Here is a 24,994-nt window from a genome sequence, read left to right as displayed (position 1 = left end):
TCAGAATTAATTGTCCATCCTCATAACTGAAAATGACTTCTGAATTCAGTAAGCAATAGTTAAGTTTTTCTTTTTCTTTGATTGATCGATTTGCAAAGAAAAATCACAGTTGGTTTCATTGTTCTGATGTGCAGATTTATTGAAATACTAAACTTTATTTTTTAGGTTCTATTTTGTTGGGGATGAAGATTTGCTTGAAATCATTGGAAACAGCAAAAATGTAGCCAAACTGCAGAAACATTTCAAGAAGATGTTTGCTGGTGTGTCGAGCATTATCCTCAATGAAGACAGTTCTGTTGTTCTGGGAATATCATCACGTGAGGGAGAAGAGGTATAAATGTGTCTTCTGGATCAGGTGGCATAAAACATTTTTCTCTTAAAAACAATAACAAACTTACAATTCTGTTTCCAGGTGATATTCAAAACTCCTGTGTCAATCACTGAGCATCCCAAGATCAATGAGTGGCTCACACTTGTTGAAAAAGAAATGAGGGTAACACTTGCCAAACTTCTTGCCGAGTCTGAAACAGAAATTGAGATCTTTGGCAAAGCAACTTCAATTGATCCAGCTACCTACATCTCATGGATTGACAAATATCAGGTATAGTTTTTTTTATCCTATTTTCAGCATTATAATAAGATAAAATGCTTTGAGAGAAAGGAAGCCAAAATATCGAATAACATTTTTTTAAAAAAAATTCTCTAGGCCCAGCTTGTTGTCCTTTCAGCTCAGATTGCCTGGTCAGAAAATGTGGAATCTGCTTTGAACAGCATGGGCGGAGGTGGTGATAGTACACCTCTGCAATCTGTGCTAACCAATGTCGAAGCAACACTGACTGTGCTTGCAGATTCTGTATTGATGGAGCAGCCTCCTCTCCGCAGAAGGAAACTGGAACACCTGGTAGGTCATAATCTTAACTAGTTGCCTCTTGGCCAGACATTCATGTTATTTTACATGTGCATTTCATGAGCTAATAAAGTTTCAGTTATGTGCACATACCAAGATTAATTTATTGTTTTTTCAAAAGATCACTGAATTGGTTCACCAAAGAGATGTTACAAGGTCATTGATCAGGAGCAAAATTGACAACTCCAAATCATTTGATTGGTTGAGCCAGATGAGGTTCTACTTTGATCCTAAACAAACTGACGTACTGCAGCAGCTATCCATTCAGATGGCTAATGCCAAATTCAACTATGGCTTTGAGTACCTTGGAGTCCAAGATAAACTGGTGCAGACTCCCCTCACTGATCGTTGTTACCTGACAATGACACAAGCTTTGGAGGCCAGGCTGGGAGGATCTCCATTTGGTAAGTTGTTGCTCATACATTCTTTCCTGTTAAGATTATGCTGCTATTCTAGAGCAGAAATAATCTGCCTCTTTTGCATCTAAACAGGACCTGCTGGAACTGGTAAAACAGAATCTGTTAAAGCTCTTGGACATCAGCTTGGGCGATTTGTTCTTGTTTTCAACTGTGATGAAACATTTGATTTCCAGGTATAGCATTTCCATCTATAATTAGATTATTTTAGAAAAGCTTCGAGTTGTATTTCTATCTCAAAAGTGCTAGTTTTTGCATAAATCTAGCAATACTATAATGTTTACATGATAGGCTAACTGTAAAGCCCTCAGTGATTCAGATTAATTAAGTCATCTCTCCACAGTTCCAATCTTGCTAATTTGAAAATTAAATTCAAAATAACCCACTTTTAGAAAACAAAATAAACTCCAAACAATATAATTTATATTTTTAAGTCACATGGATTGTTGGAAAAGAGCAACAAAATCCCAGCCAGTTTTATTTGTTCATTTTTTGATTTACAGATAGACATTAACCTACAGTCATTTGATCAGTGACCATTCCAAGTTGTGATGGTGCTGAATGAATGGTGATTATGACCAGTCCTCAGAGTTCATAATCTGGGTACTTGGCAACTTATTCTCACTTATGACTGGTTACCAGACACCCTACAATCAGGTGATTGCTATTTGTGTCCTTTTCTGCTGGTTTCCCTAGAAAGTCACTGGGGAAGCCGACAGGGAAGATCACAATTCACTGGATGTGATGGAATGTGTTAGGATGGATTCCCAGAATAGAGGAAGTGCATTGAGAGACAATGTAGCCCGGATATTTTGTATGAAAGAAAGAGGGTTAAAACGGCCCCTCCCTGATAGTTCTCAGAGTATATGGTAGATACAGATAGTAAAGTGCTTCAGTTTTGCAAGATTCTGTCTACAGGTGTGGGAACAGCTTGGAAGGATCACCACATGTCATTCTTGTTTTTTCATTGTATAGGGTTAGGATCCCAACCCATATATTCTCCCCAGCTTCTCTTTACTTGGACCATATAGCACTCATCTACCTCACATATTCAGGCACCTTCCCTGACCCACACAATGCCTCTTGCAGCCTGTTGCATGTCCTCCCTGACTCGCTCTTTTCGAGCAGGCCCTGACCGTGCTTCAAATGCACCTTCTCACACCTCCCACCATGTGCTGCACCTCACATGCAACCCCTTGCATCCTTCCCAACAATCTCACACTCCATCACTGCATCCTCTCCAAAGTAGGACAGGTACAAGACATGGAGAATGAGCCCCTGAAATATTCTACTCATATACCATGAAGAGCTTTAAAGGTAGCAACCAACACATTGAATTACACCAAAAATCTGATGGGAGCCAGTGCAGTTCACAAAGTAACATTGAGTGTACTTGAAAAAAGTAAAAATTACATGCCTGCAATTACTTTTATTGTTGCATTCTGGTACAACTGCAGCTTTCAGGTGTTTTTTCAAAGGTGGGGTACATGGGAGAAGAGAGACTATATAGGCTTGATTTAGTACAGCTGTCCTTCCATTCCAAACTGCAAGAAGCCATCAACTGAACTGTGCACCAAACTTTTAACTCCCGAGCACTCTTTGAAATCCAGTAAGGTCCACCAAGCACCAGGAATATATTAGCAGTGAAATAGGTTCTGCTGTCCTGTGGCAAGGAGCAGCTCTGGAACGCTCCAGGGTGATCAGGAACTAATCAGTCCATGACAGAATGATGGCAGAATCTCTTAATTCCAGATCCCGGTACCATGCTCCAGCTGGAAAACCAAATTCAAAGTGTGAGCACCATTGTGCACCAGGCCCCTGATGACCTGGTCAGATCCATATCTGTCATGGTGGCCATGAACTTCAAAGCTACCTCTGATTCTATTCCTGGAAAAACAAGTTGAAGTCCCTTAGGACCAAAATCCTGGAGAACACCACCAATCAAGCCATAAAGTTTAGAAGTTCAGGGAGGGAAAATGCTATACAGCAAGGAGGCTGGTACAACAGCTACAATTGCAATTGTATCCTAGAATCCAAATTAACAAGCAGGATATTGCATCCAGTTATCCATTATGAGCCTAAATTTTAGCACAAGGAAAGTTCCAATATATGTCTATAATGTTTAACAAAAGACTCAGACTATATAGTGATTTTATCTCTTAAAAACCATGGGGAAAATTCTCAATTTTATAGATGATGAGTTACAATAGCTTACAGTTCCTTTTCAATTTCATATATATACATGTTTCTTTTCTCTTTATCTCTTTAGGCAATGGGCCGGATCTTTGTGGGCCTCTGTCAAGTAGGTGCATGGGGATGTTTTGATGAGTTTAACAGACTTGAAGAACGAATGCTTTCTGCTGTTTCTCAGCAAGTCCAGTGCATTCAGGAAGCCTTGCGCGAACATTCAAATCCAAGCTATGACAAATGTATGTATTTTTTTAAAAAAAACTATTTTCCAAAGCTTTAGAGTTTTTCAAATATATAGTTTCTGTATTTCAATACTGTTATTTTGTGAGATATAATTACATTTTTGAAACATTACAGTTAATCTTTAAAAACCTTATTGGTTTGTAATATAATGTAATATAGCAATATAACTATAAAACTTTTGTGAAAAGGAGTAACATTCAAGAAAGAGTGCTATGAAGTGAGAGAAAAAAGAAAGGAAACTATAAGATCATCTAGAGAGAAAAAAAGAAAAAAAATCTTAAAAAATGGAAATCTAAGGAGATGTATATTCTGGAAACCATTCAGATTTGTGAGCAACCTGGGATGGACCTTGCCTAGAACTATGGGGACAAAAAAAAGAGAATCCAGTTTCCAAACGGGCAGCACAGGCCATTCTGCTTTCGCAATAGACTTCTAGAAACGTCACCAAATTATAAAAGATAATATAGAAAAAACATGGACTATTAGGGTCAGTTAAACAAGCATGTATCAAAACTATATCAAATTGGTTAGCTGTTCCCTTTGTATTTACTATATCATTGTCTTTCTAAAGGGTATACATTTCACACAGTCATCCATGCCTTAGTCACCTTCCATTATGATACTACAGTGCAATCTATGTGGGGCTGCCCATGCAGTGGCACATACAGTTTTGTGTATCCCACCTGACTCATTATGCTATGTGAGCTGCATTGGCTTCCAGTTGCTTCCGCAACCCTATGTGGCGCAGGATCAGGTTACTTGTGGGATTGCCTGTCTCAGAGAGTATATGCCCTTCCAAATAGGTTGAATAGGGTTGCTGCACTCCAGGTCCCCTCCCTTATATGTTGCTATTTAATCATACCTTGAACAGCCAGCCACCCACCATCCACCAGAGAGATCCTTACCTTTTAGCCTTCTGTGAACACCTGACTTCTCCATGCCTTGGGCGTTGATCTGTGAGGATGCTTGATCTGGTGTCTGGATGAAGTATATGTTTTTAACTTATGTTTTATCCATTGTTGTGAGCTGTCTAGAGCCATTGTATGAGATATCCAGCCATAAAGGTCATGAAAATAAAATAAAAAATATATAAAATATACATGTACATACACATACAAGTAGTCTCCCGCAGCCTTTCTGAATTCTTTTTCTGTCAGTTCTTGGAAGGCGAAGAGGTGAAAAGTATACTTACTGACAGATGCTTGCTTTCAGCTGCTGCCCCCATTACCTGTGAATTGCTAAACAAACAAGTGAAAGTGAGTCCAGATATGGCAATCTTCATCACAATGAACCCTGGCTATGCTGGTCGATCAAATCTTCCAGACAACTTGAAGAAATTGTTCCGTAGTTTGGCCATGACAAAACCTGACCGTCAACTGATTGCTCAGGTTATGTTGTATTCCCAAGGATTTCGGACAGCTGAAGTGCTTGCCAACAAGATTGTCCCCTTCTTTAAGTAAGTATCATTGTTAACAGAGGGATGTAGGATAATTTATTCTTGGATCATTATGTTAGATCAGATGCTGGCATTACTGTAGTTACCATTCTTATTATTTTATTATATGTAGGTAATATTACATGAAGAAGTAGCTCAAAACTGCTAACTAATCACCCACATTGCTATGTATTTTCTGAGGGCAAATGAAGGTGCCTGAACTGCTTAATAAAACAGCTGAAACATTGTGAAGTAATGTTCTAGAATGTGATAATAATCTGTCTTCGTCTCTACAGCCAATGTTTTTATTTAAACATAGTTGTGAGAGTGACATCTTTATATCCTTAGACTGTGTGATGAGCAGCTCTCCTCCCAAAGCCATTATGATTTTGGCTTGAGAGCTTTGAAAAGTGTACTGATCAGTGCGGGCAACGTGAAGAGAGAAAGGATTCAGAGAATAAAACGAGAGAAGGAAGAGCGTGGTGAAGTTGTTGATGAAGGAGAAATCGCTGAAAATTTACCAGAACAGGAGGTATGCCGTATACTTTATGTGGAGTGGCTAATGCACTCCACAGTTATGTAAGACAGATCCTTAAATGCAAAAACATGCAAGTATTTTGAATTAATTTGGATTTTTAATGCCATTGGTATTCAGTACAAGTGTGCATAACATTTCAGGTTCAATTCATTTTGAATTCAAAACCCCCAGATTGGAGTGTAGAGTAACTATTAGGTGTTTGAAATGTTTCAGGCTTGGTTTTGAACTTTACGCACCTCAAATATAAAGTAGCTGGCCTATATATGAAAATTTCCAAATTGATTAGAAGAGCCCATTACTCTTTTCCACTTGAAACAGATTCCATTTTTGCATAGCTACTATTTGTATTCTTAACGTTCTGGACTACCATAAATGTTAAGTTAATCAGTTAGTAACATTCACAGTAATTTGTTTAAACAAAAATGCATCTGGACCAACCACCACACAAATAGTATTTGATAGTATCTCAATGTATCTTAAAAAAACAAGGAAAATGTAACATCCAGCTTAAACTTCAGTATAGTAACTCTACTATATCCAGTCTTTGAACCCTGCACTATTAAATAACTACTTTGCTTCTTAGTTTGTCTAATAAATGTTTTTCCCATATAGATTCTGATCCAGAGTGTCTGTGAAACTATGGTACCAAAACTGGTTGCAGAAGATATACCACTGCTTTTCAGTCTCTTGTCAGATGTGTTCCCTGGCATTCAGTATCACCGAGGAGAAATGACTGCACTGAGAGAAGAACTTAAAAAAGTCTGTCAGGAAATGTACCTTACATATGGTGACGGAGAAGATATTGGTAGCATGTGGGTGGAAAAGGTATGGCTTTTCAACTGTTACTGACAACGTAATATAAAATCCTATGAGGTTTGGTTGTAAATAGTCCTCTTAAAAATTTAAACAAGATTATTGTTACTTGTCTTTCTAGATTAAAGCTCTTCTCCCATTGTACTCCTTTTTATAGGTTCTTCAGCTCTATCAAATTACCCAGATCAACCATGGCTTGATGATGGTCGGTCCTTCTGGAAGTGGAAAGAGCATGGCTTGGAGAGTACTTTTGAAAGCTCTAGAGAGACTAGAAGGGGTGGAAGGTGTTGCACATATAATTGATCCCAAAGCTATCAGCAAAGACCATCTCTATGGTACTTTGGATCCCAACACCAGAGAGTGGACAGATGGGTTGTTTACCCACGTCTTGAGAAAGTAAGTGTGAAATATATAAGATGTGGTGAAAGTGAATATAAAGATTCCCAAATAAGGTGTTTAAACTGATTCAACATTTTGCCTAATTTATACTACATTCTTATCATCTTATTTAGAATTATAGATAATGTGAGAGGGGAACTACAAAAACGACAGTGGATTATCTTTGATGGAGATGTTGATCCCGAGTGGGTTGAAAATTTGAATTCCGTCCTGGATGACAACAAGTTGCTGACATTACCAAATGGAGAACGTCTAAGTCTTCCACCAAATGTAAGCCTATCTACAGTCAATTCATATTGAAGGTGGTATTTCCATGTGATTTATTGTAGCTAAATTTGAACAACATAGTATCAGAATATTCTTGTACAGCTGCATGCTGATGTATTCTGCCTAGAAAGAAAATCTGAATTTCAAATATCAAAGCACCCCCAAAAAGGTAACTTCAGAGCTACCCAACTCATGGGAAAGCAATATTGATAATTTGATTAAAAAGAGAAAAGGAATCTAGTGAACCACTTCAATCATGCAACTAGTCTGCTGCAATTTGCTTTTTTACTGTTCAGCTACAACTTAACAAGTAAAAATGGTAACTTAAAGTCTGTAAAGCTAGATTTATGAATACAAGTTATACGATAAATGTGGGAAATCTACACTGTTCCCCAATTTATATGCAGATAGTCCTTGCTTAATGATCATTTGAATGATCATTAATGATTATAATCATTAATATAATCATTAATGATCATTTGACCATTTGAAGTAACAGTGGCATTGGAACGAAGGGACTTACAACCCATGCATTTTTGTAGTGCTGCCACAGGCACATGATTGTGATCTGGGCACTTGGCAATCCATTCACACTTACAATTGTTTCCCAAGCATCCCACAATCATGTGATTGCCATTTGTAAACTTCCCTGCTGGCTTCTCCAGAAAGTCAATGGGGAAACTGCTGCCATCTTCCAAGAGGAATCTCCCTGATTTCTGGAGACTGGCTGAAAAGGGTCCATGCCAAAATCCAAGCAGGATTTTGGCACAGAGCATTTGCAGCACAGGGCATTTATAATCAGCCCCCCAGAGATAAGAGGATTCCCCCTGTTTTCTGGGGGCTGGCTAAAGGAAACTGCCAAAATCCAGAGAGGATTTTCATCCACGATGGATTTACAGTCTCGAAGCAAGGAGGCAGTGTGTAAGGTAAGGAGGATGGGAGACCTTGTTGGTGGCAGAGACCCTGGGAGGCCTGGTACAGGCTGTGTGCAAAATTATCAGCTGAATTCTTGCTTGAATCTCAGCAGAGAGAAATTTTAGCTCGTGAGCAGGGAGATACTTTCACATGACCTGCACCTTGCCTCCCAGGGTCTTCCCTCAGGCATTCCATGCTCCTTACCTGGGACTCTAACTCAGGACCAGTACCAGGCCGCGTCATGCCAGCAACCGGGCCACACAAACAAGCAAAAGCCCCATCTGCAGGATGCAGGCAGCACAAAAAAACCATGCCCCTCTGGTCCGCGGAAAAACCTCTCTCCACGTAACTGGTCTCTGGTGCCCAAAAGGTTGCAGACCTCTTCTCTAACTGCTTAATGACTCATGAAATCACTTAATGACCAGAACTAGAAGTGTTGAATTTTCAGTTGTTGAGAATTTTCAGTTGTTGAGCAATCAGTACACACATATCATAGTCAATAAAAACTTTAATCTCAAACTCCTGCTTAAAACCTTTACTTATTTCTACGGAAATAAACAAAGTTCTTGAAAGAGGCAATCCTGTTGTTTCCTTACCAAGGGTTTATTTAGAAATTTCAACCAGTTAATTCTGAGGCTGTGGGAAGATCCCACTGTTTCCTATCTAATAAAGAGAGAGAGGCTTAGGCAGTGTCTAGCTAGCGTATGTCTATTGTGAATATTTAGATTCTGTGTCTGGAATGAGTGAATGTGCATTCAGAATGTCTGCAGTCCTTCTAGCACGTACAGTCTGGGGTACTCTAGATGCAATTTAGCTTCCCAATATCTTGAAACAAAGCTCGTCCACTGAGTTTGCTGCAGTGGCCTTCAGCTGCCCATGCCAGGAGATTTTTTTCTCTGATTCTTTCCTTTTGGTTGCCTTAAACTCAAAAGGAGGAGAAGGTAGTTGAAGGGTGTTTTGGACAAATACCATAAGTCTGGTTTAAATGTTTTCAGAAACCACCTTTTTGTTTTTTCTATAGGTGCGCATCATGTTTGAAGTTCAAGATTTGAAATATGCCACTCTAGCCACAGTGTCACGATGTGGCATGGTTTGGTTCAGTGAGGATGTTTTAAGTACTGACATGATTTTCAATAATTTCTTGGCCCGACTAAGAAGTATTCCTCTAGATGAAGGTGAAGAAGAAGCTCAACGCAGGAGAAAGGGGAAAGAAGATGAAAGTGAAGAAGCAGCATCTCCAATGTTGCAGGTAAACCTAGGGGTCTAGATTTTCCTTAACTCACTAGACAAATTAGTAATTGTTTTCTGGTATGGTAATTTCAAGCTGTAATGTAACTGAAATGGTTCATTAACAGATTCAGAGAGATGCAGCTACAATTATGCTGCCATACTTCACATCTAATGGATTGGTAACAAAGGCACTTGAACATGCTTTTAAACTGGAGCACATTATGGATCTCACCCGACTACGATGTCTCGGTTCTCTCTTTTCCATGCTTCATCAAGCGTGCCGCAACGTAGCACAGTATAATGCCAACCACCCAGACTTCCCAATGCAAATAGATCAGCTAGAACGCTACATTCAGGTAATTCTTGCTTGCCACCCCACCCGCTCACCAAAAGACTGTAATCCTGAGGCAATAAAATTACCAGACTTTTTAAACTCTTGCTGTTGGATTCCATTTGTTTCTTAAATACAGTACTGTTTTCTCACATCAATACTGATGATTTACTGTCATTTCAGAGATACCTAGTGTATGCAATCCTGTGGTCATTCTCTGGAGACAGCCGTCTGAAAATGAGAGCAGAGCTAGGTGAATATATCAGAAGAATCACAACGGTGCCCCTGCCTAGTGCACCAAATATACCCATAATTGATTATGAGGTAAAGATAGTTGTATTCTTATGGTCCTTTTTGTATAACATCAACCTTACTGTGACTGCTGTAATCAATACCACAAATCAAGTATGGGTAGTCCTCTACCTATGACCATTTGTTCAACGAACCATTTGAAGTTAAGACTGTGCTGAATGAATAGTATGGAGTTCCAGCCATCCCATCACCTCACGGTCACATGATTGTGATCTTGGCTCTTGGCCACCGGTTTGCACTTATGACTGATAGTAGTAATCCACAAACAGCAATCCACAAAAAGTCAATGGGGGAAGCCAGCAGGGAAGTCTCAAGTCACTGGGAAAGTCTCCCCAACCACACAGCCTCTTCAAGCCCCTCCGCATTCATGCCAGTTAGTCATGCATCCTTCCCTAACCTCGCCATACCTTCCTTGTACACTCATGCACTCCCTAACATTCTCATACGCTTTCCATCCCTTCTTCACACAGCCTCCTTAACCTTCAGTGTGCCTTCCATGCGCCCCCACGGACCCTTGTTTTCATACACCCTCTCACAAGTTCTCCTTCACACATCTTTCCCAACTCTCCCCTGCACCCTCAGGCACTGTCCCCGATCTGCCCCTGTTACACATCCTTGCACACCCTCCCTGACTTACGTTGTGCCTCTCACACACTTCCTTGCGTACCCTCTCCAGCCTTCCCCTATTCCCTCCCTTGCTTCCTTTCCCATTCAGCAGCAGCCACTCACCTGCTTTCAGCAAGAGAGTCGCAGCTTCCTGTCAGCTTCCTTACAAAAACGATCAAAAAAACATACATTCCTGGATTTGTTGCTTAAGCACTATAAAGTGGTATGAAAGTAATAATTCTAAAGAAAAAAAAACATTTCATTGGTCATTTTGTGGCTATCTTGATGATACGTCTTCTACACAGAAAATAATGCCGCCTCAGAACTGGAAGATGTCCAAGTACATTTTATGTGGAATAATTTTAAAAAGGCTTTTCAATTTGATGATTTATTGGTGACATTTCTTAATGTTTGAACAATTTAAAGTTCCAGTTAGAGTTAAGTTGTTTGGCTGTAACGAAAGCAGAAAGTAGCAGGTCCTTTTTGTTCTTTGTGTAGGTCTCCATCACTGGTGAATGGGTGCCTTGGCAGTCAAAGGTCCCACAAATCGAAGTTGAGACTCACAAAGTTGCAGCTCCTGATGTTGTTGTGCCAACGCTTGACACTGTCCGCCATGAAGCATTGCTGTATACTTGGCTTGCAGAGCACAAACCACTGGTACTCTGTGGCCCACCAGGATCTGGAAAGACCATGACTCTCTTTAGTGCACTCAGGGCCTTGCCTGATATGGAGGTATTTCCCCATTCTGAATGTTTGAAAATATTTTAGTGAGAAACTGTAGTTCCTTCTAGCAGAATAGGAGAAATGTAGTCCTTTAATCACAAAGTACTAGTTCCAGTAGTAATTGAGAGCTTGATCCAGAGCTCCATTCACTTCATTCCAGAAAATTGGATTGCCTTGATGATCTCAATGGATAGATTGTGAGATGTACTGATCATTATTAGTTAAGGTTTTAAAGTAAAATCAGTACCTAAATTAGAATCAAACAGAGGAAATATTGCTGATTCAAGACTGTTAAGACCTGTTCTACATGCTAAGTTAACACAATATATATAATTAATGGTTATAATTATAATAGCCAAATCATCTTGAAAGGGCATTATAAGCCGATGGAGAATACTGCCACAGTATGAATTAATGTGGCCTTGTTATATATAAAATCTATATTGGAACCCATTCTTCAAGAACCAGACTTTTAAAACATACACGTAGCTTAGAATATATATTTTTGAATAGTCAACCATCAACAACAGATTGCAGCGTTTTCTAAAATGTTATGCAGGCGAACGATATTTTTGGTTCTTATTTTCGTTTCCTCTCTCCCTAAATTGTTTTTGCCTTTCCAGGTGGTTGGCTTGAATTTCTCCAGTGCTACCACTCCAGAACTACTATTGAAAACATTTGATCACTATTGTGAGTACAGGCGTACACCTAATGGTGTGGTACTAGCTCCAGTTCAACTGGGAAAATGGCTGGTACTCTTCTGTGATGAAATCAACCTGCCAGATATGGATAAATATGGCACACAGAGGGTCATATCTTTTATCAGACAGGCAAGTAGTAATAAGTGAAAAAAATACTTTTTTGTGAATCAGGATTAAATTGCAAAACAAAAAAGCAATGTATTAATGTGCAGATGGGATAGAAGCAAAAATAGAAAAATGTGAAGGATTTAATAAACAATTTCTTTTACCTTTTGTCTCAATTTTGTCTGCTTTTCCCTGTGTTTTGTGTATAATGTATTTCCCAAAAGGGAATAGCATGGTATGTCTATCTCTCTTCTAACCAAGACTCTTAACTTGATCAGATGGTAGAGCATGGAGGTTTCTACCGTACATCAGACCAGACCTGGGTGAAATTGGAACGAATTCAATTTGTTGGTGCATGCAACCCACCTACAGATCCTGGAAGAAAACCTCTTTCACATAGGTAATAAGCCTATAATACAGTATGCATGTTCATGCCAACTTAGTCTGATGGGGTTTGTATGAAACATAACAGTTTTATACAGTGCATATTTTAATGGCACTGAACAGGAGGAGTCAATAGCAAATCTAACATCCACCAAATGCTTTCTCCCACAGCCACGTTTTTAGTTGACTATGTAATATTATGGTACCTGAGCCCTCTTGGTGCAATATAATACTGCATTTCTGTAGTTTGGATTCTAGAATGATATTTCCATCAGAAAGGCTATTGACGAAAAGAAATTAATGATGACATATCTCATCGTACATAATTATGCATAATTCTCAGGACCTTCTGTGAAACAATTTATTGCAGAATACATTTATTAATTCTTGGAGTCTATGTAGTCTAAATTTGTGTGTGTGTGTGTGTGCGCGCGCGCGTGCCTTCAAGTCTGTCTTGGTGCCTGACCACTGCCTATATAAGTTCTTGGAAGTTTTCTTGGCAAGATTTCCGAGGTGGTTTGTCATTGTCTCCTTCCTAAGGCTGAGAGAGAGTGACTGGCCCAAGGTCAACTGGCTTTGTGCCTAAGGCAGGACTAGAACTCATGATCTCTTGGTTTCTAGTCTGACTGAATGTCTGGAGATTCTCAATCATCTAGGTCATAGTTATCCCAAAGGTGCATCTTTGGGATAACTAGTCTGACTACACTAAACTAGCTCTCTAGTTTAATAAAATACTATTAGATAATGTTCCTAAATTAATCTCTTTGAATATCTTTTCAGATTCTTGCGCCATGTTCCTGTTGTATATGTGGACTATCCTGGACCAGCTTCACTCACCCAGATTTATGGCACTTTTAATCGTGCTATGTTGAGACTTATTCCATCTCTCCGTACTTATGCAGAGCCCCTGACTGCTGCAATGGTTGAGTTCTACACAATGTCACAGGTAAAGCTGAAAGTTTTTCATAGCTTTTAATTAAATGATTAAGAGGGTCGGGTGGGGTGTGTGTGAAATGCTAGTAAGCACTCATCATGTTTTTTTCCCCACACAGGAAAGGTTTACTCAAGATACTCAGCCACACTATATCTATTCACCTCGTGAAATGACTCGATGGGTGCGAGGTATCTTTGAAGCTCTGAGACCTCTGGAAACGTTGCCTGTTGAAGGACTCATTCGAATTTGGGCACATGAAGCCTTGCGCCTGTTCCAGGACAGGTAAACTTAAAATCTCTAGGATAGGATAAATTTCCTCTATTATTAATTTGCCAATATTAGAGTTAAGGCTTATTGAGGTTGTAGCAAATAAGTATTCTGTACTAGACTTCTGTTTAAAAATTTTTTCCTTTTTTTAAATTGTAGGCATTTTGTTGTAGATAGATCTAAAAACTCCAGGAAAGAGAAAATCTAAATGTTTTATAGAAAATGCATGCTATCAAAATTTTTGCTTACGTTTTTTTTACACTTTTTCTAGAATCTTTCTGCTGCAAGGTAGTTGGTGAGCTGAAAATTATCTTCAGCCTTCTTCCTTCTTCTCAGAGCTCTATTATGCTGTTATTTCCCTACTTTTATCCTGGTTAAGTCCTGTCTGCTTCCTCTCTCAATCTCCTGTGTTTATTCAGGCTTGTGGAAGATGAGGAGAGACGATGGACTGATGAAAATATTGATATGGTAGCTCTGAAACATTTCCCCAATATAGATAAAGATAAAGCCATGTGCAGGCCCATTCTCTACAGCAATTGGCTTTCAAAGGTAAGAGAAAAACCTATCTTCTATGTGGTAGAGTTGTACAATGTTTATGACGTGGAGATATTAGGATATGGAGATATTTTCAACTAGAAACAATTCGTATGTTTAAAAAATATAAAATTACTACCCTACCACCTCTGTATCCGACATTGATACAAAAATTTAAAATTCTGTGTGGAAAAATTTTCACCCAATATATTTGTCAAAAAGGATAATAATTACAGTTAATCTATTCTCTTCTGGTTGAGGCCAGATAGGGCAACCTTTTTAGTTTTACTGTATGTTGACTTGAATATTAGTTGGCCTGTTTAACTATGAAATGTTTGCAAAACTCAGCCTGTGTAGCTAACCATGATTCTTGATACCCATGTTAAAATTTAAGTAACTGCTTCATTCTTATATCCTTGAGGAAGAAAGTTAACCTACATGAAAATATGCATCAAGATTTTATTTTTTATTAAACTGATTTTATCTTTTTCTGTGTATAAAATGAGTTGTCTCAGTTAAATAATTGTGCTATTTTTTTAGGAGTGTTCAGAATTTCAGTGCTGATTTTTTATTATTTCCATTAATTTTGCATCAGTACTTTTCTTGCAGCATCATGATTTGTAAATAAATGTTACATTCCTGTCAGCTTTGTTTATTTGGGGGGAAAAACTCAAGACAGTGACTGCTTAATATGAAACAATTTTTAATGGGAAATCAAGCACCTTCACAAATGAACATTTTATGCATCTTAAGATACTACTACCCTAAACGTAGTCCGCTTCAGCATTTATGTGTGTCTATGTACATACAAAAATATTTGCTTGTTCTATTTTTTTGTTAGGACTATATCCCAGTTGATCAAGAGGAGTTAAGAGATTATGTGAAAGCAAGACTGAAAGTTTTCTATGAAGAAGAACTCGATGTGCCACTTGTTTTATTCAATGAAGTGTTAGATCATGTGCTACGAATTGATAGGTATGTATATTACTACTGTGTTTCCCCAAAAGTAAGACCTAGCTTGATTTTTGGGGCTGGGCCTAATATAAGCCCTATCCCAAAAATAAGCCCTAGTTTGGGGCAAGGTGCACGCCTAAAAATCAAGCTAGGGTAGGGAGGGCTGGAGCTTATCATTGCAGCCAGGCCTCCCATGAATCGACACTTGCAGGCCCACTTCTTCTGCGGCCGAAGGAGCAGCTTCATTCTGGAGCTGAGAATCGAGCTCTGGCCTGCATTTCTCAGTCAAAAGCATTTCCGGAAGGCCCGTGCAGCCGAGAACTGAGCTATGGATTGAATTGGTATGGATTGAATCCATAGCTTGGTTCTCAGCTACACAGGCCTTCCAGAAAGGCCTTTGACTGCGAAATGCAGGCCGGAGCTCCATTCTCACGTGCAGAATGAAGCTGCTCTTTTGGCCGCAGAAGTGGGCCGGCTGGTGAGGGCTGTTGGTGCCAGAAGTGAGTGGAAAAGACACCCCCCAAAAATAAGACCTGGTGGCTCTTTTGGAGGCAAAAAAAGACCAGGTGTTCTTTTTGGGGAAACATGGCAAGAAAAAATGTATATTATTAAGTTAATCTAATTTTCATTTTAAAAAGGAATATTATTTTAATGCTTTCTTGGATATTAAATACTAGAAAGAATCTCCAGTAATGTTTTATAAAATACATTTAAGACTCTTAATTGTATGTATGCTCATCTGTAGGAAAGATCAATTGAATGTAATGAGTAAATAATTCCTATAAAGGGAAATGAGTTGTACTGGTAGCTTGCATTATATTCACTAAATGAAGTATCTTTTCAGAATCTTCCGTCAACCTCAGGGCCACTTACTTCTCATTGGTGTCAGTGGAGCAGGAAAAACAACTCTGTCTCGATTTGTGGCATGGATGAACGGTCTAAGTGTTTACCAAATTAAGGTTATTACAACCACTCTTTCAAATAGTAGAACTAAAACCATTTTATTTTACTTTCCTTTTATAGACTACATAAAAACAAAAAATGACCCACAATTCTGATTCACAGGTACATAGAAAGTATACTGGTGAAGATTTTGATGAAGATCTAAGAACGGTATTGAGACGATCTGGCTGCAAGAATGAGAAAATTGCATTCATAATGGATGAATCAAATGTACTTGATTCTGGATTTCTGGAGAGAATGAACACTCTTCTGGCCAATGGAGAGGTAACTTAATGAAAAGCTTAGGGAAAAGCTGGATCTAGATTTCTGTATTTTAAAATGGAAAAAGCCATTGTTCCATCAGTTGCCATGATCAGTTGAAATTTAATCTCTGAGCTGAAGAACAACCAGTCTGCTGTAAAACCGTTGCATAACTGTATGTATTTGTACTGTCACAAACTTGGAATTCAGCCCTTTCGAAGAGTTTCCAGAATCAATTAGATTTCTAATGTGCATTTTCTCAATGTAGGTCCCTGGACTGTTTGAAGGAGATGAATATGCCACACTTATGACTCAATGTAAGGAAGGGGCCCAGAAAGAAGGCTTAATGTTGGATTCACATGAAGAACTTTATAAATGGTTCACTAGTCAAGTGATCCGCAATCTCCACGTAGTCTTTACCATGAATCCATCTTCAGAAGGATTGAAAGATAGAGCAGCTACATCTCCAGCCCTCTTCAACAGGTACTGCACCATTAATACACTGTGTGTGAATAATTTCCATCAATTCATTTCAAAATGTGGCATTATTGTCTTATCTTGTTTAGGTGTGTTTTGAACTGGTTTGGAGACTGGTCCACTGAGGCACTTTATCAAGTTGGGAAAGAATTCACTAGCAAAATGGATCTTGAGAAACCAAATTACATTGTGCCTGATTACATGCCAGTTGTCTATGACAAGCTGCCACAGCCTCCATCACATAGAGAAGCTATTGTAAACAGCTGTGTGTTCGTTCATCAGACACTTCATCAGGTAGATTCAGCTTTTCATTTTGATACTTTTTATCGGACAATCCTAGAAGAAGATATTGCATTTGTGTTTTGTGGAGGAAATTTTAAAACTTACTGATTTGTACCAACATTTTATTTGATGGCAGGCTAACGCTCGACTAGCAAAACGAGGTGGCAGAACAATGGCCATCACTCCTCGTCATTATTTGGACTTCATCAATCACTATGCAAATTTGTTCAATGAAAAGAGGAGTGAGCTAGAAGAGCAGCAGATGCATTTGAATGTTGGACTCAGGAAAATCAAGGAAACTGTGGACCAGGTATAAACCTAAACAAAGGACAATGGGGTGGGGGGAAATTCTTGACAATCCCTAGAAGTTATTACAGAACTTTCCATTAATGCACGTTGACATTATTGAGAATCTCTTTTATCTATTCCAGGTAGAAGAACTGCGCCGTGACTTAAGAATAAAAAGTCAGGAGCTTGAAGTGAAGAATGCAGCAGCTAATGATAAATTAAAAAAGATGGTAAAAGATCAACAAGAAGCAGAGAAGAAAAAGGTGAGGACCCTGATTGGTTTAATAACATGAAAATGACTACTGCGTACGTGGCTGAGACTTTAATACGCTTTGTATAACTTGCCCTAGGTTATGAGCCAAGAAATTCAAGAACAGCTACACAAACAGCAAGAGGGTATTGCAGATAAGCAAATGAGCGTGAAAGAAGATCTGGATAAAGTAGAGCCTGCAGTTATTGAGGCACAGAACGGTAGGCAGATATCATGAAATCGGGGGAGAGGGGAGAGAAAAGCAATTATACACATATACATCAGCTTGGGTCTGCAGCATGCTCTACTATCTGCTGGTCAGTGAACTCTTTTCAGTAATTGCTTGGTTTTGGTATATCATCTCTCACAGAAACTTAATAACAGCAAAGAAAACAATATTACATTCTTAAGCTGAAATCTTTGGGAGAATAATTGGAACAAACAGTAATCATATTCTGCTCTGACTGCGCACAAAGCAATAATTGCACAGCTTTTCAGAATACCTGCTCATATTGCCACTTAAGCTGTTATAGCTATTGATGGCTTTATTATGACTTAAAATGCAAAATATTGGAATGTAACATGACTTTAAAAAAAGATGGCTACAATGAATGTTACTAGTCTGTTAGATTGTTCGTGGTAGCTGATGGTATATCTGAAAAGTGAGAAAAATGATTTTTTTCCAGTGCTTTACGGGCACTATTAGAGCTACCAGAATTTTACAGATATTACCCATAAATTATTTGTTTAAATTAAAATTAATTTGTGTGTGTGTGTATATATATGTAAGATTAAAATTGTTCAAATCGTCTCTGAATTTGCTTTTTGCTGTTTTCTCTTAAATCATTTTCTTTCACGCCTGGCTGATTGGGTTTGTTCCTGCTTAGCTGTTAAATCAATAAAGAAGCAACATCTGGTGGAGGTCCGTTCTATGGCGAATCCACCTGCGGCAGTGAAGCTGGCACTAGAGTCGATCTGTCTGCTTTTGGGTGAAAGTACAACTGATTGGAAACAGATACGTTCCATCATAATGAGGGAAAACTTCATCCCAACCATTGTAAACTTTTCTGCTGAGGAGATCAGGTGAATAATTTGGAAATGTATTTTAGCTGCCTCTGGGATCTGAATGAAATTGTTCACAGAGACTTCTGAAAGGTGAGCAGATTACAGGTACAAAATATGAGGAACTGATTTTGCTAAATCTTTAGGGAGAAAGAATCATTTATTTACAATATCTCTTTCTTGCCCTCCATCTATAACCTGTATCAGGTTGATGGAGGCTACTTAAGGACTGTGAGATCCATTAAAATGGAGACTCTTGTTTTCAGCAGCCCAGATATTATTACAACAGTAACAAAACTGCAGTCTTTGAATCAAATTTCATTCTCCATTCCCATCGGCAGCCTGAAATGTGTGTTGCATGCTCAGTGCTTTTTTCCATCCCTTAATAGTGGTGAGCTCTATAAAGAAACAACATCTTATTGAAGTAAGAACTATGGCCAATCCACCTCCTGCAGTAAAACTGGCTTTAGAATCAATTTGTCTCTTGTTGGGTGAGGAGACATGTGACTGGAAAAAGATCAGGCCAGTTATTCTCAGAGATAATTTCATCAGCAGCATTGTCAACTTTAATATTGAAGATATAAGGTATTTGTAGTTTTAGCTCTATTTAATATGGTGACGGTGATAGTTGCACAATTGGAACTTGTATGTTGAATGAATATTTATTTTCTTGTATGGTTCTTTAAACTCTTTTGCTGTTCTAGTGATGCCATCCGAGAGAAGATGAAGAAGAACTATTTATCAAATCCAAGCTACAATTATGAAATTGTGAACAGAGCATCTTTGGCTTGTGGACCTATGGTAAAATGGGCTATTGCACAGGTAAGTAATCTGTTTGGAAGGATCATATTTTCAAAATAAGAGCTATAACCTGGGGCTGCAGTAGGTTTTTTTATTCCTGAAAGTTGATAAAACAGTAAGAGGAAAGCAAAATGCTTTCTGGAAAAAGCAGTTTTGGATAAAAAGAAAGAAACAAATGAAAATGCTAAATAGGACCAAAGGGGGGGAAATGCTACAGTAAAAAAATGGAAAACGGCACCAAGCAGGTTTTGTCAAGTACTTGTAGAACTGAAAGGGAAGTGCTCTTTCAGTGCCATTCAGAACTGGTAAACCGACTCTCCCTATTCTATTCTAATTTACTTCAGTTTTTTACAGTATAATTTAGTGCTGAAATACATCCATCTTCCTTAAGCATGCCTACTTTCAAAAATCAAAGGGTGAAGTTGCAGAGTTTTTTTAGATTTGAGGGGGAATTTTCTCCTTCTCCAGTTTGTCCTTCCCACAGAAATCCATAGCTCTGTACACATCTTCAAAATCTCTCTGCAGATACCCAGTGCTGGAGTTGGTGGGTTTCTGTGGGGGAGGAAGAATTCGTCCCTTCAGTTTCACAAACAAGGAAGTATTTCTTCAATGAAAATACATCGACTGGATTTCAACTTAGCAATTTTCTCACATCAGACTGTTGATAGGAGGGCTTTTGGAGGACTGTAACATCCCAAATTGTCTGGGAATCAAGTGCCTGCTCTTTTTTTTCCAGTTGAACTATGCTGACATGTTGAAGCGAGTAGAGCCCCTGAGGAATGAGCTGCAGAAACTTGAGGACGATGCCAAAGACAACCAGCAGAAGGCCAATGAAGTTGAGCAGATGATTAGAGACCTGGAGACCAGCATTGCTCGTTACAAGGAGGAGTATGCTGTACTGATTTCTGAAGCTCAGGCTATTAAGGCAGATCTAGCAGCTGTGGAAGCAAAAGTGAGACGGCCACTTTTTGTTAAATGTTTGTTAATTTTTTTTTGTTAAGTTCTGATTAGAGCAAAGTCAGACTTCTATTTTTCTTGTGAGCACTAGATTCCATTTTAAATGACCGTCATGAGTCTTTATACTGTAGTTTCAGTACAGGTAGTCCTCACCTAACATCCATTCAGCAACCATTCAGTGTTAAATGACAAAGCTGAACTAAAGGACTTCAAAGGTCCTCAAAGTTTTGGCCAGTGCCCCCCTGTGATCATGTGAACAAAATTTGGGCACTTGATAACCAGCTCACACTTAAAACCAGGTTGCAGTGTCACACAATCGTGATCACTGTGTATTTGATCTTCCCTGCCAGCTTCCCACAAGCAAATGCAATGGGAAAGCTGTCAGGTCAGAAATCGGTTGCATAGGTCTCCCCACACCCCTGGCTTTTCTTTGCTCACACGCACTATGCTCTCCTTCCCCTCCTTTGCTTGCAAACACAACATCCGACCTTCCTACACTCACACCTCCCCGCAGCACTGCCTTTCTCCCAATGTGTGCCTGGTCTGCACCAAGCCTCCCAGGCCGTCACCTCCTACCTTTGGCACTCCCTCATTTCTTATCTGAGACTCAACAGCCTACACATCTCAGTTACAGTGGCAGTCAGGACTATCTGTACTGATTGGAGGCCTCTTTGAAGAATAGAAGACCAGTGGGAAAGTGTAATATCGGTGCTAATCACAGTTTATGATACATTGCAGAACTATTCTCAGCTGCGATTAAAATTTCTTGCAGTTTTCCTGGAGCTCGATACTTTGCTTTTGTTTCTCTCTCGCCTCCCATTTCCCACCGATATTGTGCTTGGGCCAAGTTTTTAATGATAGTGTTTTCCAAGAAATGACATCAAAATTTTTGAGGTTGGGTTTTGTTTGAATATATTAATTGCTTCACTTCCAGGTAAATCGTAGCACAGCTCTTTTGAAGAGCTTGTCGGCTGAACGTGAAAGATGGGAGAAAACAAGTGAAACCTTCAAGAATCAGATGTCCACAATTGCAGGAGACTGTCTACTCTCAGGAGCATTTATTGCTTATGCTGGTTATTTTGATCAGCAGATGCGGCAAAACCTGTTCACAACATGGTCCCATCACTTACAGCAGGCAAATATTCAGGTAAAAAAAACATTCATGGATCATAAAACCATTCACCACCATTTATTACAAACAGTTGAATCACTTATTGTATGGCATTATGTACCAACTGTTTGGAGCTTGGAATGCCACATCAGTATCTTGTTCGTTGACATATGTTAGCCTTAGTATTTACAGCTGAACAGCCTGGATCATTTGAAATATGTTTCTCCAATACTTGCCCCATTTTGATTAAAGATATGTATACTTGGATCCAAATTGCAATCAATGGATAAAGGGTATTGCTGAAGGGTTAACAATATTTTATGAGGGTAAAAGCAAACAGTAGTAGTAGTAGTAGAAAGGGGACACATACATTTATTAACCAACAGGTATTTGTCAATCCTTGGCTTTTCTTAAGTAAACCATATCCTCATTTTACAGTTCCGTACAGATATTGCTAGAACAGAATACTTGTCGAATGCAGATGAACGTCTTCGCTGGCAAGCAAGTTCTCTCCCTGCAGATGACTTGTGCACAGAAAATGCAATTATGCTCAAGAGATTTAACAGGTACTTTACTTCATCAGGCATTTTCATCCCCCCCCAAAAAAAACAGTTTAGAAAAACACTATTAACACTTGTGGTAATTATTCCTGCCTAAACCTTTGTTCCTGTGACTGAGTGATTTTCAGCTATTTCTAGGGAAAAGAACATTACTTTTGCTATACTCCTAAGACAAAATGTTGTATAAATATTCTGATACTGTGGCATTTCCAAGAATCTTCTGATGTAGTATGAAGAGAATGGCTAATAATTATAGGCATCTTTTCCCCTTAGAATAGCACTGGGAATAATACATTTATATAATCATATTTCATATATTATAAAAAAAGTCATTCCCAGAGAAATATGTTCCCAAAACAGTGTGCATTGCTATACCACTGTTTTAATAAACCAATGATACTGGTTTTGTTAAAAATATCCCATCTAAGTATCTTTTACACAAGATGAAAATCATCTAAATTCTCATCCAAAAAGTTACCAGCAACTCTCAACTATCCCTTCCCATATGATTAATGGTTCCAAAAAGTTCAAGATATCAATCAGTTCAAGCACTGTTTTAAGAATAATTACAAAATGTCTAGGCCACTTGGGAGGTTTATAAGAAGATGGGCAAAATTATATTAAGTATTCATTAGATATCTGAAGATTGTGTTTTAACAGATTAGACACTAACATAGTTGAAAATGGAATTTTCAAAGATGTATCTTACATGCTTTCAATAAATATTCACTATTTCTGCTCAAAAACTCCCAAGTAGCAGTCAGACTGGGTTTGACTGTGGTATGCCTGTTAGAAGCACAAAATTCAGTAGAATAGCAGTTTAAATAGAAATTTGGAAGCTCAAAGAAGTAAAATGTAAAGGCAACAGAACTATTTTTGGTGAATATTAACCAATGAAGCTTTTATCATTCAGTTTCCAGCATACATCATGAATTCGAATCATGAATTTAATAGCAATGGCATTGAAAAAATATTTTAATAGAATAGTATTAAATTCTCTTTTAAAAAAATGACTCCAGTGAATATATATGGAGTAAAAATATTCTTTTGTTAGCTTCCTTAAAACTTAAGAAATTATATTTTAGGTATCCCTTAATTATCGATCCTTCGGGCCAAGCTACAGAATTCATCATGAATGAATACAAGGACCGTAAAATAACTCGCACTAGCTTTTTGGATGATGCGTTCAGAAAGAATTTGGAAAGTGCCCTGCGATTTGGTAATCCTCTGCTTGTCCAGGTTTGTTGCTGTTGAATATTTTGCCTTCAAAAGCTAAGGAGAGTTCATATCATTTTTACTTTTATGAAAACAAACAGCACTTATCTGTAATTCAAATGCAGAAAAAATGCAAGTACAATCAGTAGTATGGAACCCATGTAATATTGAAAAGAACAGGATCTAGAGATACCCGAGTCTACCTCATGAAACCACTGAAATAAAAGCACTTAGCAACCAGGGCTAATAAAAGACATTGACAAGAATGTCTCCTTTCGTCCTAAGCAACATTATTTCTGAACTTACTTAAAATTTGTGTCTTAAAATTCATGCTGTTTCTTGTAATTGATAAGCAAAATTTAGGTTGTAGAATAAATATATCTTATAATGGCTTCCATCAGTGAATGTTATTGAAAAATTTAAACAGTTCTGAGCAAAACTTTTGGAGTCATCAAAACATAAAATGTTTGCAGTGTTTCAATCAGAGTTCCCTCCCCTTATATTCACACATGCTACAAACAACAAGCCCACTACAAAAGAAGCTTGGCTTGGATCATGATGTCACAACCTTCATCATGCCTGTTTTCCTTTCCATGTGTTGAGGATAGTATATTAGTAGATATATCTACATTTTAAGATTCAACTTATTCAAATGTTAAGGTAAAGGTAAAGGTTCCCGCACATGTGTGCTAGTCATTTCCAACTCTAGGGGCCGGTGCTCATCTCCATTTCAAAGCCGAAGAGCCAGCGCTTGTCTGAGGACGTCTCCGTGGTCATGTGGCCGGCATGACCAGACGCCAAAGGCGCACGGAACGCTGTTACCTTCCCACCGTAGTGGTCCCTATTTTTCTACTTGCATTTTTACGTGCTTTGGAACTGCTAGGTGGGCAGAAGCTGGGACGAGTAACAGGCGCTCACTCTGTTACATGGCACTCGGGATTCGACCCGCCAAACTGCCAACCTTCTGATCGACAAGCTCAGCATCCTAACCCACTGAGCCACCGCGTCCCTTTATTTATATTTATATTCAAATGTTAGATTTCTCTAAAAAAGATGAGCCTGAATTTAAGACTCTTACCTATCTAAACAGAAGACAGGATAAGAAAAACAATCTTCATTAACTTATTGTCTGCAAATCTGAGTAAATTATTTTGGAAAAAAATCTAGTTTTCTTCAAAGTAAATAGAGTATCCAAAAAAAAAAAGGCAATCCTTGACTTATAACCACAATTGGGCCTGGAATTTTGATCACTAAGCAGTGCAGTCATTAAGCAAGTTGTAGCTTTCTTTCAGAAAGTACTTCAAGAGGATTTTATCTCTGCTGATTCCATGTATGCCTGATCACTTTGTCATCTTGCCTAGGATGTGGAGAGCTATGACCCTGTTCTGAATCCTGTACTGAACCGTGAAGTCCGTAGAACTGGTGGTCGAGTTCTTATCACTTTGGGAGATCAAGACATTGATTTATCACCATCGTTTGTAATATTCCTCTCCACCCGAGACCCAACAGTAAGGAATAAACTTGTTTTACAAGACCAGTAGTTGATGGCAGTGGATAGGGAAGGCTATTTAAAGGTTACATTGA

The 24,994-nt window shown here is 38.6% G+C and overlaps 1 protein-coding gene across 1 annotated transcript in view; it reads left to right on the top strand.

Moving 5' to 3' along the window:
* Positions 1 to 24,994, top strand: part of DYNC1H1 (dynein cytoplasmic 1 heavy chain 1) — a 70,804-nt gene that overhangs the window by 28,272 nt on the left and 17,538 nt on the right. Inside the window, exons 24-58 of the mRNA XM_083348586.1 lie at positions 166 to 331; positions 413 to 601; positions 707 to 901; positions 1,029 to 1,311; positions 1,399 to 1,499; positions 3,593 to 3,752; positions 4,969 to 5,212; positions 5,540 to 5,723; positions 6,342 to 6,554; positions 6,700 to 6,938; positions 7,055 to 7,211; positions 9,145 to 9,372; positions 9,479 to 9,709; positions 9,868 to 10,008; positions 11,101 to 11,334; positions 11,949 to 12,155; positions 12,410 to 12,531; positions 13,296 to 13,461; positions 13,568 to 13,731; positions 14,136 to 14,265; positions 15,092 to 15,225; positions 16,049 to 16,163; positions 16,270 to 16,431; positions 16,676 to 16,890; positions 16,974 to 17,178; positions 17,303 to 17,476; positions 17,598 to 17,717; positions 17,805 to 17,925; positions 18,592 to 18,787; positions 19,471 to 19,588; positions 20,304 to 20,519; positions 21,459 to 21,671; positions 22,074 to 22,201; positions 23,281 to 23,434; positions 24,772 to 24,918. Coding sequence (XP_083204712.1) covers positions 166 to 331; positions 413 to 601; positions 707 to 901; positions 1,029 to 1,311; positions 1,399 to 1,499; positions 3,593 to 3,752; positions 4,969 to 5,212; positions 5,540 to 5,723; positions 6,342 to 6,554; positions 6,700 to 6,938; positions 7,055 to 7,211; positions 9,145 to 9,372; positions 9,479 to 9,709; positions 9,868 to 10,008; positions 11,101 to 11,334; positions 11,949 to 12,155; positions 12,410 to 12,531; positions 13,296 to 13,461; positions 13,568 to 13,731; positions 14,136 to 14,265; positions 15,092 to 15,225; positions 16,049 to 16,163; positions 16,270 to 16,431; positions 16,676 to 16,890; positions 16,974 to 17,178; positions 17,303 to 17,476; positions 17,598 to 17,717; positions 17,805 to 17,925; positions 18,592 to 18,787; positions 19,471 to 19,588; positions 20,304 to 20,519; positions 21,459 to 21,671; positions 22,074 to 22,201; positions 23,281 to 23,434; positions 24,772 to 24,918 — 6,172 coding nt within the window. The remainder of the gene's footprint in view (positions 1 to 165; positions 332 to 412; positions 602 to 706; positions 902 to 1,028; positions 1,312 to 1,398; positions 1,500 to 3,592; positions 3,753 to 4,968; positions 5,213 to 5,539; positions 5,724 to 6,341; positions 6,555 to 6,699; positions 6,939 to 7,054; positions 7,212 to 9,144; positions 9,373 to 9,478; positions 9,710 to 9,867; positions 10,009 to 11,100; positions 11,335 to 11,948; positions 12,156 to 12,409; positions 12,532 to 13,295; positions 13,462 to 13,567; positions 13,732 to 14,135; positions 14,266 to 15,091; positions 15,226 to 16,048; positions 16,164 to 16,269; positions 16,432 to 16,675; positions 16,891 to 16,973; positions 17,179 to 17,302; positions 17,477 to 17,597; positions 17,718 to 17,804; positions 17,926 to 18,591; positions 18,788 to 19,470; positions 19,589 to 20,303; positions 20,520 to 21,458; positions 21,672 to 22,073; positions 22,202 to 23,280; positions 23,435 to 24,771; positions 24,919 to 24,994) is intronic.

This window comes from Vipera ursinii (assembly GCF_947247035.1).
Source record: "Vipera ursinii genome assembly, chromosome: 1".
Classification (NCBI taxonomy): domain Eukaryota; kingdom Metazoa; phylum Chordata; class Lepidosauria; order Squamata; family Viperidae; genus Vipera; species Vipera ursinii.
Note: the sequence above shows the minus strand (reverse complement) of the source record. Positions and strands in the feature narration are given on the sequence as shown.